The sequence below is a fragment of the Mastigoproctus giganteus genome, chromosome 6 (assembly GCF_048544385.1).
Source record: "Mastigoproctus giganteus isolate SK-2022 chromosome 6, ASM4854438v1, whole genome shotgun sequence".
Taxonomy (NCBI): domain Eukaryota; kingdom Metazoa; phylum Arthropoda; class Arachnida; order Uropygi; family Thelyphonidae; genus Mastigoproctus; species Mastigoproctus giganteus.
This window is the reverse complement of record NC_143580.1, coordinates 184,196,509-184,210,502: the sequence shown is the minus strand read 5'-3', so window position 1 is coordinate 184,210,502 and position 13,994 is coordinate 184,196,509. Positions and strand designations below refer to the sequence as shown.

The window sequence follows — 13,994 nt, the reverse complement described above, 5'->3', positions numbered from 1 at the left end:
TAATATAACCCATCCACCCCAGGTGCCTTTCTTATATTTAACGTCAACAATTTCTTCTGCACTTTGCTCTCAGTTATTACAAAATCATTAAGCACCCTGCTATAATTTGATAACCTTCTGCCATTTTCAAACCTTAATAACTCCTCACGTGTGAATGTAGATGCAAAATACTCATTCAGTTTGTTTGCTATCTGAGCAGGATCATCAACAGTCGAACCATCGATATCCAGTGGACTAATCAGATTCATCCCCTTCCTTTTAGAGTTTATATAAGTAAAGAAATCCTTGCTGTTTTTCTTAGCATCTTTTGCCAAAGATTTATTGTAATCTGCCTTCACCTGCCTAACCTCCTTTGTGATCTGATTACAGACTAGCTTATATATATATGCCATAGGCTTCTGTGTCGCCTGATAATTTATATGCATCCCATGCATTTTTCTTCTCTGCCACGAGTCTCATTAGTTCATTTGACAACCATTTAGGCCTAAACGTTGAACAATTCTTAATAGGTATGAAACTTTTAGTATCATTCACGATTAATTCCTTGAATGCTTCCCACTTAGAATTTACTGTTGGTAACATCGTCAGTTGATCCCACTGTACAGAATTTAAAAACTGTCTGAGACTACTGTACTCACCTTTACGGAAGCAAAAATCCTTTCCTTTACCCCTGATGGTAATTATATCTTTAAGTAAATCCCACGTCAGTACACTGTGATCACTGCCACCTAGTGGTTCTTTTATCTGCAAATTCTTAATACACGAATGATCACTGCTGATAACCAGATCAAGAGTATTACCCTCCCTGGTTGCCTCTCGAACATGCTGCTGCAGAAAACAATCATCCGATAAATCCACAAAAGTCTTACTAGTGTGTTAGTGACCAACCCACAAGTTCCAGTCAATATTTGGGAAGTTAAAATCCCCCATTATAAGACATTCTGATTTACTAGCCCACTCTATTTCTCTGTACAATTGTTCATTGTATTCATTCGAGTCATTAGGCCTATAACACACTCCTACTCTTATTTTTGCTTTTGCAGTGCTTATGTCACACCAAACTGACTCAACAGTGCACTGTTCATCTATATCAACTGGATGCACTTTTTTTGATTTTATGTTTTTCTTAATTAACAGCATAACACCACCTCCCTTCCTATCCTGTCTATCCTTTCTGTACACACAAAAAAAAAGTATAGTGCAGCCATTATGAATCCACTGCAGGATGAAAGCCTCCTCAACAATTCATGCTGAGGGAAATGGACCATAATCTGCCACGCTGGTCCAGTGCAGGTTGGCAGATCGACCGTATTCAACAGTCAGGGGATTGAACACCGGTCTACTCAAAGAGCGTGTGCTACTGCACTCCCGCTCCTGAACACTCAGCTACGTACACATTGTACTCCCCAAATTCTAGTTCTGCATTTCTTATATCTGTGTGACACCACGACCCTGCTATCCCAACAGTATCTGCCTTTGATGTCTTGACCAACATTTCAAATCCATCAAATTTATTTACTATTCTTCTAGCATTGGTATACATGTAAGTATACATGTACCTATTCTTATTATTAGTTACCCTAACACATCCCATATACCCACCTGTTTCACAATTGCCATCAGTCCCTGAAACCCCCAGCACCCCTCGCTTCAGGTCTCTACTTATTCTAATAGAAGTTGTGCAAGAATCACCTTCACCTCTGCCTGCGGCTACTTTTAACCTTTTAGTCTGTGAATCCCCCCAAGCTAGCAGTTTTCATACCCACCTAACACTGCCTCGATAGCATCAGCGAATATTCTTGCACCCTTTCTGTTTAAGTGTATCCCACCCCTGTAGAAGGAGTCTGTCCTGTTAACAAGTACAGACCAAGCTGAAAAAAATTTCAACCCTTGAGCCTTGCACATTTCCTCCAGGGACAAATTGATTGACAAAGCTCTCATCATGTACTCCCTCCTATCGTGTCTGGGCAGAACTGCAGACACTTTCAAATTTAACCCTTATTCACGACTTTTTTGCAACATTGACCTGTACTTGTTAAGTAAATCTGCAGATCTCCTACTCTTAATGTCATTGGTGCCAACATACGTCTACAACAATATCACCTTTTGTGCCCTTAAAAGATGACATATGCTTTACAACGTCATCAACTTTTGCACCTGGCAGACATACCCTAGTCCTGTTCCATCTATCCTTTTTGTACAATATATTCCCGTATCCCTGACAATAGAGTCACCAACAATAATTAGTTCCTTTGGGACCAGCACATTCTGCCTTGGAGATTGCCACTCTGTTGCCTGATGCCCAGGAGTGAGCTCTGGCGTTGAGTTGGGCAGCTGAGAGTTTGACAGGCCCCTCATATTAATTTCTTCGAGGGCATCTACCCTACACCTCAAGCTCTCATAGACGCCCAGTAGAATGCTAAGTTGATGCCTAATTTCTAGACACCCTCTGCACCTTGCACATTCAAAGACATCCTCCTTGGCTAGATCATGTTCTGTCCAGAGAGTTCGGCAAACATTTCACAAGTTGCACATTTTTTTAAGGCTGTGATGCATTGGAGAATTGCCCCTCAGTTCTACCCTGAGTCACAGCACTTCTGCCACTTTGTGCCCGTTGCTTTGCTGCTCTAGTCTGGGGCATGATATTTTAAATTAATAAGATCAATAAATTTAATTAATTAATTAATTTAAGCTACTTGTGCAGTTAATGAACCCTTTGCAGGGTCCATGATGCCTTAGGAGTTGCAACCGTAAAAATGATATCTTTGTCAAAAGAACCATTTAAAAAATGCTTATAATATGAAGGACTGATTGTTGCCTATAATTCTTATTGTGTTCTTCTGGCATTCGGCATTTTTAAATAGGCAGTGTCAAAATTCCAGTGTGTTATGGAAACCTTTGCAAATATCATTTTGCCCCTTCGTTTTTTTAGAAAAAGGTTAACCTAGTGAACAGCATAATTAATAACATAATTATTACTTTCAGATAATTTTTCATTCTTCTTCTTCTTCTTTGGTCCTTAGCTGGCAGCTGGGGGAGGCGGTTGGCCACGCAACCAGTATGCTGCTGTAGGTGCCGCAGGGTTTCGGACTTGCTCTGTGATGTTCTTCCATACCTTACGATCCATGGCTTCAGTCCTGGCCTGGTTAAGGTCGAGACGTCGGCTCTTCAAGTCATCTTCCACTTGCTTGGCCCACGTTTTCCTAGGCGCGGTCCGTTGGATGCTCCATTGGGTGGGTCGTTGTCTCCAAAGGAGTGTGGATGGTATTCTGTTCGTGCCCATTCTACATACGTGGCCAAACCATCTGAGCCTTCGCTTCTGGATTTGGTCGGCAATGGTTGGTTGCTGTTGGCATCTGGCGCGGATGGTATCATTAGTGATGCGGTCGCGAAGAGAGATGCCCAAGATCTGCCGTAGGCATCGCATTTGGAATACCTCAAGTTTGTTCAAATCTAACTTGAGACAAATCCATGTTTCCGATCCGTAAAGAAGAATGGGCAGGATCAAAGTCCGGAAGAGTCGGATTATTCATTAATTTTTCATTAATATTCATTATTCATTAATATTAATTTTTCATTAATCTGAAAGAGTAGAAGCTGGCTCATGAAGTTGTAGATTTGATTCCTAAAAAACATTGTGGGTGGGGATTGTGATGTCCATGCACCCATCCATCCACAGTGAACGAATTTTCATTAAACTTTATACTTAGTTATTTTAGAAAGATATATTGAACTGATATCCAATTTCATTAAAATCGGACAAATAGAAATCTGGTAATTGTTATTTCTTTTTTCCATACAGTATAGGTGGAAAAAAGAAATTCATTGGTGTGTGTGTGTGTGTGTGTGTGCGTGTGTGTGTGTGTGTGTGTGTGTGTGTGTGTGTGTGTGTGTGTGTGTGTGTGTGTGTGTGTGTGTGTGTGTGTGTGTGTGTGGAGAAACTTAAAAACAAAGTATAAGTAATAAATATTGCACAGTTGTAATTAAACCATGCATATAAGTTTAGCAAAAGTAAAACTACAGAGTTTGTTTATTAAGTAATTTGGTGTTTTTTCTTTAAAGTTATCTTAGTGATTAATTGATAAGAAGATAACTACAAAGGGTACTAGGAAAGTTTTGCAATACAGCTTTGTATAAATATAGTGCAAATGCATCAGGAATACATAGCTATATCTGAATAAATCAGATTATTAATAAAACGGCATCGTTTTAAGTTATATCTCATATTGTGAATACCTTCACAACGAGTTGCCATGATATTGCACTACTTCGAATAAGTAACGCTTCACCTAAGGAGAAGACTAATGTTACTTATTCTCAGATGGATACCACCACCCAGACGGCACCGTTTCAGGGCTATTTGGCCCTTCTTCGGTGGGTGGGTAGGTACCCGAGTGATGCAATGATGGCAAAACAGTTATGAAGTATAACTCCACAATATGAGAGATGCCTGATGGTGTATCATATATTTAGACTCAAGCGTTTAGGGCATAAGCCTCAAGCTATGAAGGAGTCTAGACTATGTATAAATATAGTGCAAATGCATCAGGAATACATAGCTATATCTGAATAAATCAGATTATTAATAAAACGGCATCGTTTTAAGTTATATCTCATATTGTGAATACCTTCACAACGAGTTGCCATGATATTGCACTACTTCGAATAAGTAACGCTTCACCTAAGGAGAAGACTAATGTTACTTATTCTCAGATGGATACCACCACCCAGACGGCACCGTTTCAGGGCTATTTGGCCCTTCTTCGGTGGGTGGGTAGGTACCCGAGTGATGCAATGATGGCAAAACAGTTATGAAGTATAACTCCACAATATGAGAGATGCCTGATGGTGTATCATATATTTAGACTCAAGCGTTTAGGGCATAAGCCTCAAGCTATGAAGGAGTCTAGACTATGTATAAATATAGTGCAAATGCATCAGGAATACATAGCTATATCTGAATAAATCAGATTATTAATAAAACGGCATCGTTTTAAGTTATATCTCATATTGTGAATACCTTCACAACGAGTTGCCATGATATTGCACTACTTCGAATAAGTAACGCTTCACCTAAGGAGAAGACTAATGTTACTTATTCTCAGATGGATACCACCACCCAGACGGCACCGTTTCAGGGCTATTTGGCCCTTCTTCGGTGGGTGGGTAGGTACCCGAGTGATGCAATGATGGCAAAACAGTTATGAAGTATAACTCCACAATATGAGAGATGCCTGATGGTGTATCATATATTTAGACTCAAGCGTTTAGGGCATAAGCCTCAAGCTATGAAGGAGTCTAGACTATGTATAAATATAGTGCAAATGCATCAGGAATACATAGCTATATCTGAATAAATCAGATTATTAATAAAACGGCATCGTTTTAAGTTATATCTCATATTGTGAATACCTTCACAACGAGTTGCCATGATATTGCACTACTTCGAATAAGTAACGCTTCACCTAAGGAGAAGACTAATGTTACTTATTCTCAGATGGATACCACCACCCAGACGGCACCGTTTCCGTTTTAGATGCCCTAAACGCTTGAGTCTAAATATATGATACACCATCAGGCATCTCTCATATTGTGGAGTTATACTTCATAACTGTTTTGCCATCATTGCATCACTCGGGTACCTACCCACCCACCGAAGAAGGGCCAAATAGCCCTGAAACGGTGCCGTCTGGGTGGTGGTATCCATCTGAGAATAAGTAACATTAGTCTTCTCCTTAGGTGAAGCGTTACTTATTCGAAGTAGTGCAATATCATGGCAACTCGTTGTGAAGGTATTCACAATATGAGATATAACTTAAAACGATGCCGTTTTATTAATAATCTGATTTATTCAGATATAGCTATGTATTCCTGATGCATTTGCACTATATTTATACATAGTCTAGACTCCTTCATAGCTTGAGGCTTATGCCCTAAACGCTTGAGTCTAAATATATGATACACCATCAGGCATCTCTCATATTGTGGAGTTATACTTCATAACTGTTTTGCCATCATTGCATCACTCGGGTACCTACCCACCCACCGAAGAAGGGCCAAATAGCCCTGAAACGGTGCCGTCTGGGTGGTGGTATCCATCTGAGAATAAGTAACATTAGTCTTCTCCTTAGGTGAAGCGTTACTTATTCGAAGTAGTGCAATATCATGGCAACTCGTTGTGAAGGTATTCACAATATGAGATATAACTTAAAACGATGCCGTTTTATTAATAATCTGATTTATTCAGATATAGCTATGTATTCCTGATGCATTTGCACTATATTTATACATAGTCTAGACTCCTTCATAGCTTGAGGCTTATGCCCTAAACGCTTGAGTCTAAATACAGCTTTGTTTATTTAATTTTTTCAAAGTAATTTCCTCTACATTCAATACACCTCTCCATCCTCCGAAACCAATCTTTAAACCAGTTCTGCCAAGTTTCACTAGGGAGTAAAGCACACTCGTTGTCCCAAGCCCGTAGAAGGTCCTCATCACTGGAAAACCGCCTCCCTTTTAGCTTCATTTTCACATGCGGGAACAGTGCAAAGTCGCAGGGAGCAAGGTCTGGACTGTAGGGAGGGTGCTCGAGAAGTTTCAGTCCTGTCGTGGTCAAATATTCGGTGCAGGCTTTGGCGCGGTGAGCTGCAGCATTATCGTGATGGAGGTACCAGGTGTCCATTCTTGACTTTGGCCGCAGGTTCTTCATAGATCCAATGACTTTAGGCAGGCATTGTTCAGTATACCACTTAGCTGTGACTGTCTTCTGCGTGTCCAAAACGACACGTTCCACAATTCCACTCGATTTGAAAAATACAGCTATCATTTTCTTCTTTACAGATCGGGATTTTCTGACAATTACGGGTGTGTCGTCATCATCAAAGACCCAAACTTTGTTTTGAGCCTTGGTCGGCAGATCGTAATAGTACAGCCAAGTCTCGTCACCTGTCACGATGTTGTTCACATACCGAGATTGTCCCTTATCAAACTTTTTTAACATCTCCCGGCACCAAGTCACACGTCGTGTCATCTGCTCTTCAGTCAGTTGATGCGGCACCCAGAGAGAACAAAGTTTCTTCACGTGAAAATGATCTTGCAGAATCGAACGAATTGCTGGTGCATTTAGGCCCAAAGTATCCTCTATCTGTTGGTAGGTCACTCGCCTGTTTTCGTCAAGCATTTTCCTCACAGCAGTAACGTTTTCCTCCGTAACTGACGTTTGTGGCCTTCCCGGCCTCTCAGAATCCTCCAGAGTGAAATTTCCCCTTTGGAATTCTCTATACCACCTGAATATCGTTGTACAATGTGGACAATCATCATCTAGTGCAAGAGTCATTTCTTCTAAGCACTGGTCTATGGTTAAACCACGCACGAAATTATACCGCAAAACTGTCCTTATCTCATTTCGTGACCACGATGCCATCGCAAGCACTTTACACTCTCACTACTAATGAATAACTGAGCCCATCGACTTGGTGCGGCGGCTACTATGCACGTATGAACATGTCTCAACACGCAGCAACAAGCAGCTTCCTGTGATTCATTGTTGCGTCATATTGCAAAACTTTCCTAGTACCCTTTGTATATTTACTAAAAAAAAAAAATTAAGGAAAAAAATTGAATGCACCTGAAATGTAATGCACTGTGTACATTACCTAACTTTCTTCTCTCTCTCTCTCTCTCTCTCTCTCTCTCTCTCTCTCTGTGGATGGCAGCTTTTTTATGTTTACATTGCCACACAGTTATTAATGGGCTCTTCTGTTTATGGGAACCTCTTTTGTGTTTTTTGGTATTTTTATAATATTTGTCAATGAAATTGCTTTATAGCAAAAATATTAACATTACTGTATGCAACAGTGCATGTGGTATTTATTTTTAACTACATTTAATCTAGGTCCCCAAACCAGGAGGTGTGAAAAAAGGATGGATGCGCCAGTTTGTTGTTGTGTGTGATTTCAAATTGTTTTTGTATGACCTTATTCAGGACAAAAATGCACAGCCATGCATTTGGGTTTCTCAGGTCCTGGATATGAGGTGAGAGTAATTTATCAAATAAGTTTGTAGTTAAAAATTATATTTGTTCCAAATACTCAGAAAAGCACTTTAATTGTAACCAAATCTCTGTGGTTAGCCAGCCATTATTTTTTTTAACACTATAGCAAACTGTGTGGAATTCAATGTTTTTTTGCTTGGTTGAAATTATTTATTGATCCAGCAACATCTGTTATCTGATATATTGTAATTTTTCATGAACAACCATACTGCTTGTTATTTATAGCTGAGCTGTGGAATTTAAGACTACACCAAGCTGCATCACATAGCAAATGTGCAGTTGACTCACGTGCATGGTGTGACCTTGGCATTCGGTCAAGTTTATGCCTGTTCAGTTTTGTCTACTTAACAATGGACATGACACATGAAGAACAGTATGCTGCTCTTAAATTTTGTTTCCTTCTCAAGCAAACATCAGTTGAGGCATGTGAGATGTTAAAAGAGGTTTATGGTGAGTCTGCACTTTTATATTCGCCTCAAGAATTCTTGTTTGTTGTCACAATGGCTGATGTTGATAAGATGCTCTGAGGGTCGCAAAATTTCAAATGAGGGAGAAGAAAAGCTTAGGATACAAACCTTAATAACTTCAAGGGGTGTATTAGAGTAGTAAATTGTAGAAGATTAATTAGTCTTAACTGTGCCTATAATAATGTCAGGAGTATTGTCAGTAAAACGGCTGAATTTAAACTCCTGGTTAGGACAACTAATGCTGATATAATAGGGCTCTCAGAAATGTCATGCCACTCAGAAATTGGGGGTGACAAGTTTCACTACGGTACATATAATGTATTTAGGAAAGATAGGGAAGATAAGAAGGGAGGGATGGTTGGGTCATGCTTCTTATCAAAAAATGGTCTGAGCACAAAACGAGCTTTTGCTGAGTCTGAAGTTACATCTGCCAGTATAGAGTCTGTGTGATGTGAGTTAGTTGGAAATAAAGGTATATCGAGAGTGGGAGTAATCTGCAGACCAGAAAACTGTCAAGGATATGATGAGAATTTTTACATGTATATGGAATGAGCAAGCAAGCGTGAATGTCTTATTATGGGTGACTTTTATCTGTCCCAGATGAAAACTTACCATGGGGAAAATTTTTTAAATATAAATTAGATGATTATTATTTGTACCAGCATTAGAGAAAGTTCTAGGAGTGATAATATTCTTGACCACATTACTAACAGATCAAATGACATCATGGGGCATAAAGTACAGGAACCATTTCCATCAACAATGTTGGAGTAAGTGTATTTCATCAAATGGGGATTACTTTGAAAAGGACCATCAAAATATGGATGATTAATAATGGTGTGTTGCGAGGGGAAAAAAAATTATGATCATTCTTCGTTGAACAGCCCTCGTATATGTGCAGTTTTCAGAAACTTTCCATCTGTTAAAGAGCTCCTACTTTTGTGATTTAAACCAATAAAACTTACTTTGGTTGTGTTTAGTTTGAAAAACAGCTTTATTGAACTATGGTTTTCTTTTGCAGTTCTTCAGCAGCATTCTTTCTCCTGTTGGCATTAGGATATTTATTTCTGAAATCTGAATGATTTCCTTGAAAGTATTGCTCAGTGTTGATTAATTGATTGTTCTGAAGTTGTAAATGACAAATTAAACATTGAGGTTTTCCTTTAATTTCTATTTACAAAAATTTCTTGTTCCACACTTTTTTTAAACCTCTGTGTTCGTTCGTGATTTCCCCCTTTTTTGAGCTCATGATAATTTTACTGATTGTTATGCAGTGAAAAGAATTAATAGAAATAAGATGTTTCGGCACAAATATTAGTATACAGTTATGCTGATAAATATTGTAATACAGAAACAATGCATGATTCACTTCATCTAGCAGACTAAATAGCACTGGATGGTTGATTTCAGTTGCTGATTGTATATTTAAAAATTTTAATTTTTTCTCTCCAAGTGAGAATTTGCCTGCTATTGCAAATTTCTGCAACAGAATGTGGCCTTTTGTATGTAGCTATACTTAAGTCTTTTGGCTGTTTCAAAATGGAACATGCACATAGCATGCACCAGATCAAAAGCCCAACAAGATTCTGTGTTTGTTGTTTTGTAAGTAGTATTTTGTACTTGAATTTTCTTTGTTGTTTGTCTAATAATGTTAACAAGACATTTTTTGAAATAAAAGATTTATCTGTTATTGTGTTATATCAATATAATTATTGATATAACACAATATGATTGTGGAGATTATTTTTTTTAAAACTCAACATCCAAAATGAGAGCCACAGTCTTGCATGCTTGGAGCCACAAGTTCAACCCCCATCTATGGGTTACTTTCAGTTAATGTGCTACTTCGTTGCCTTTAATGTATTAGTTGCTTGTTCTAGTTACGTAGTACTGATAGTTGTGCAAAATCTCATATTTTTTCATTGCTCCACTGCAAAATGATAATGCAGAACATTAACACTACTAACAAAACTGGTTTTTACTTGCAACCTGTCAGCCTACTGGACAATCTCTGTAGTAACTCATGTTGGAGGAAGTTTGAACTACAACATACCACTTTTGTTTATTTTCAAACTCATAATATGTGATGGAACTTTTATTGTCACACCTCATATAAGTAAGATGCTGTAACATTATTATCATCAGCAATCTATAAAGAGAAAACAGTTTTTTATATAAAGGCATGCCAAAAGTAGGTTGTGAACTTTCATAGTTTGCCTGCTTATGAATATTTCTCATTTTTTATTTTATTTATTTTTTCCTGGCCTGTACTTGAAGGGTGATACAAACATCAGGAAACTTAAACTTCTGTTTATTGTATATAAAAATTATACATTTTGTGAAATTGTTGTATACTTTTATATTGCATGCTAAACATGGTACCTCAGACTAGCCATGGTCCAGTGGTTAACATGCATGGCCACAAGTAAGGAGTTTGTGAATTCAAGCATGCATGCTTTCATGAAAAAATACATGGCCTGTTGTTAACTGCGTGGAGTTAAAAATCTAAGCTGCTTTTAATAATTCAATGTGTATGCAGTCCCAGTGAATATATTTGTATAAACTCTTGTGGCCTTAACCATCTCAAGAATAAATGGAAGTTTATTAGAATTGTAGGTTTAAATCTTACACAAGAAAGATAAGTCACAATAAGTGTTGAAAATTTTTCCAGTGCAAATGTCCACATGCATACTTACTTGGCAACAACATGTATTTTCATAAATACAATGTATATATAATATTTTAAGAGTAGTTTTAAGTTCTGTAGAGGCTGTTTGGCGACTGACTGTCTAAATCTTAACTTTTGCAGAGATGAAGAATTTTCTGTAAGCTCAGTACTTGAATCAGATGTCATTCATGCAAACAAGAAAGATATACCATGTATTTTCAGGGTAGGTAATATTTTGTTTTTTAATTTCCATGTACAGAATGGAGTCAAATAGTTTTCAGACTTGTGCATAATCCATCATTTGCTACCACATATAAGCACACCTTATGAAACTGTTCAAGAGTCTCCAGATTTAAATGGTTCTCATGTCATTTGGAAGTGCACATTCTTATTCATTGAAGCCAATTAATTAATTTTGAGATCTGACTGCATTTTACTGAATTCAGCCATGTTCCTTTTTTGTGTATAAAAATCTAGAATTTTGAGCAACTATCTTGGAATCAAATGGGCAACATGATCAAGCAAGTTTATTGTATTGATTCAGTTGTTGTTGTTATTTGGTTTTTAGGAGCATTAGCAACTAAGGCCATATTGCTCCGGGGATATGCAGTGGTCATTCCCTGACATTTCCACATCCTCCGTATTTGGTGGTCACAGGCTCGAACCCCAGTCTAAAAGTTCTTGGCAACTTGGATGATCAAAGTTGCCAAGAAGAACATTAGAATATTTCAGTGATGACACTCAAGATCATGAACAGACTTGCAGGGCTATTTCCATTAATTGTAAGTCTAGTGGCAGATCTTGTGTGATAGCAGAAAGTATATGTCAGTTTGGAAACTATTTTACTCGTGTGTGTGTGTGTGTGTGTGTGTGTGTGTGTGTGTGTGTGCGCGCGCACAAGATGTGCTATTATTTTCAAAGATATAAAAAAGAATGATTATATGCGCGATACACAAAAAAAAAAAGCTTACGCACTCATTTATTACACTTTCTTAGTTGTTTCTGTGCATTGAATCCTGTTGATAATGTGAGGTGTGTATTCTGTGGCAAATTGACCACAGAATACACACAATTTACAGTCATGTATATGGTGCAATATGCTGATTTGCAGAAGCTAGTTGTCCTTCCACTTCAAAATGCTATTCACTATTTTGTAATTTTCTTTCACTAAAATGAATTGCATGCTGTTAAATTTGAAGGTCGTCTTTGGATGTCATTTTAAGGTAATCTTTGAAGGTCATCATATAGGAATTAATAATCTATGCAGAAAGAAAGACATCTACAGCAGAGCCTGCTGTAATGCATGTCATACTTTCCAAAAAAAATGGTGCATAATATAAATGTAGCATGCCCATTTTCGTATAACATCAGGAATAGGTTCCATAAAAGTTATAAATTGTTATTACTTTCTCCATTTTCATACTTATTTTTATTGATACATATTGTGCTATGATTGGTTTTTAATTGAAATAAAACATGCATGAGCAATACCCCTATCTCAAAAATTTCTCCAGTAAGTTTGTGTAATTTAGGCAGATTAGTCACAGTGGCAATGGAGAAAAGTGTTTTAATGGCAGCAGAAGATGATGGTGTATTAGACTCAACAAATTTTTTTTATTATTTCTGGATATTTTTCAAGTCTACCTGTATCTTAACACCCAAATCCTTTTTTTCCTCTATTTTTTTTTAAATTCAACTTATCCCAGTGTATAAATTATCTTGGGGTTTCTGTTTCCCAAGTGTATGACCTTATTTTTATGTATTAAAACATAAATGCCACTTTTCTAACCATCGCTGAAATCTCTCTAAGTCTTCACGAAAGATTAGCACTTGCTATTGATTTTCAACCACTCTCCCGATTATGCCATGTCTCCTTGCTACTTATTAATTTATTTAAGAAATCTTTGTTACAGTTTTTATTGTTGGAAAAAAAAAATGCTCAAAATTTTTTTGTTGGTCTTTGGCACAATGCCTATATGCCTATTGAATGATTGAAAGAACAGCTCTGAACAGCAATCATTGGCATACAATAATAATCCAATTTTTATGATCTCCCACATTAAATGTTGTCAGTGACTTAAATTATTTTATTGAATAGCCACTGAAAATTATAAAAATGGGTAATAAAATTCAGTACATCCTCATTGCAATTTGCCATTTTTGTACAGATTTATTTTTCTTAAAAGATTATCCTTGATGGTATATTTTTCTAAAACTTGAAAGAGCAGATTTCTAAATATCATATTAGTAAATTAATAAGAGGAGTTTACCTCAATATAGTACGTGGAACACTTCCGTATGATACCCTCCAGAAATTAAAAAGGAAAAAACGAAAAAATCGACAACTTACCGGTACATTAAAGTAAAATAAATAATTAAATAATTAAAGTAAAATTTACTAATATTATTATCAACGTAGAACATATTGAGTATTACAGCTCTGATTCATACTATCTAAATATCATATGTACACTTTTTCAAGATCAGCATATCATAAATATACATTCTTGTTCCCATGGCTTTTCTGTAATTTGTTTTACAAGAGTGAGGTCACAACATACAAATAAGATATTTTGATAGAACCAACACCAAAATATATAGTTTGCTAATCAGTTTCTGAAAGATATTAATACATAGGGCTTCTTGGACAGCCATTCCCCCCACCCAAAATAAATAAATAAAAATAAATGCCAAATGTAGAGCATTGACTGGCTGTATACCATAGGCAGTTACAATGTCCACTTTTCCTTTTATTTGTTCATAAATTTTTTGACATGTTTTAATGTTTAATGGAAACCGATATGTA

At 37.1% G+C, this 13,994-nt stretch overlaps 1 protein-coding gene across 1 annotated transcript in view; it reads left to right on the top strand.

Moving 5' to 3' along the window:
- LOC150084800 (serine/threonine-protein kinase Genghis Khan-like) overlaps positions 1-13,994 on the top strand; it is a 477,571-nt gene that overhangs the window by 376,625 nt on the left and 86,952 nt on the right. Inside the window, exons 25-26 of the mRNA XM_090376356.1 lie at positions 7,895-8,034; positions 11,330-11,411. Coding sequence (XP_090232482.1) covers positions 7,895-8,034; positions 11,330-11,411 — 222 coding nt within the window. The remainder of the gene's footprint in view (positions 1-7,894; positions 8,035-11,329; positions 11,412-13,994) is intronic.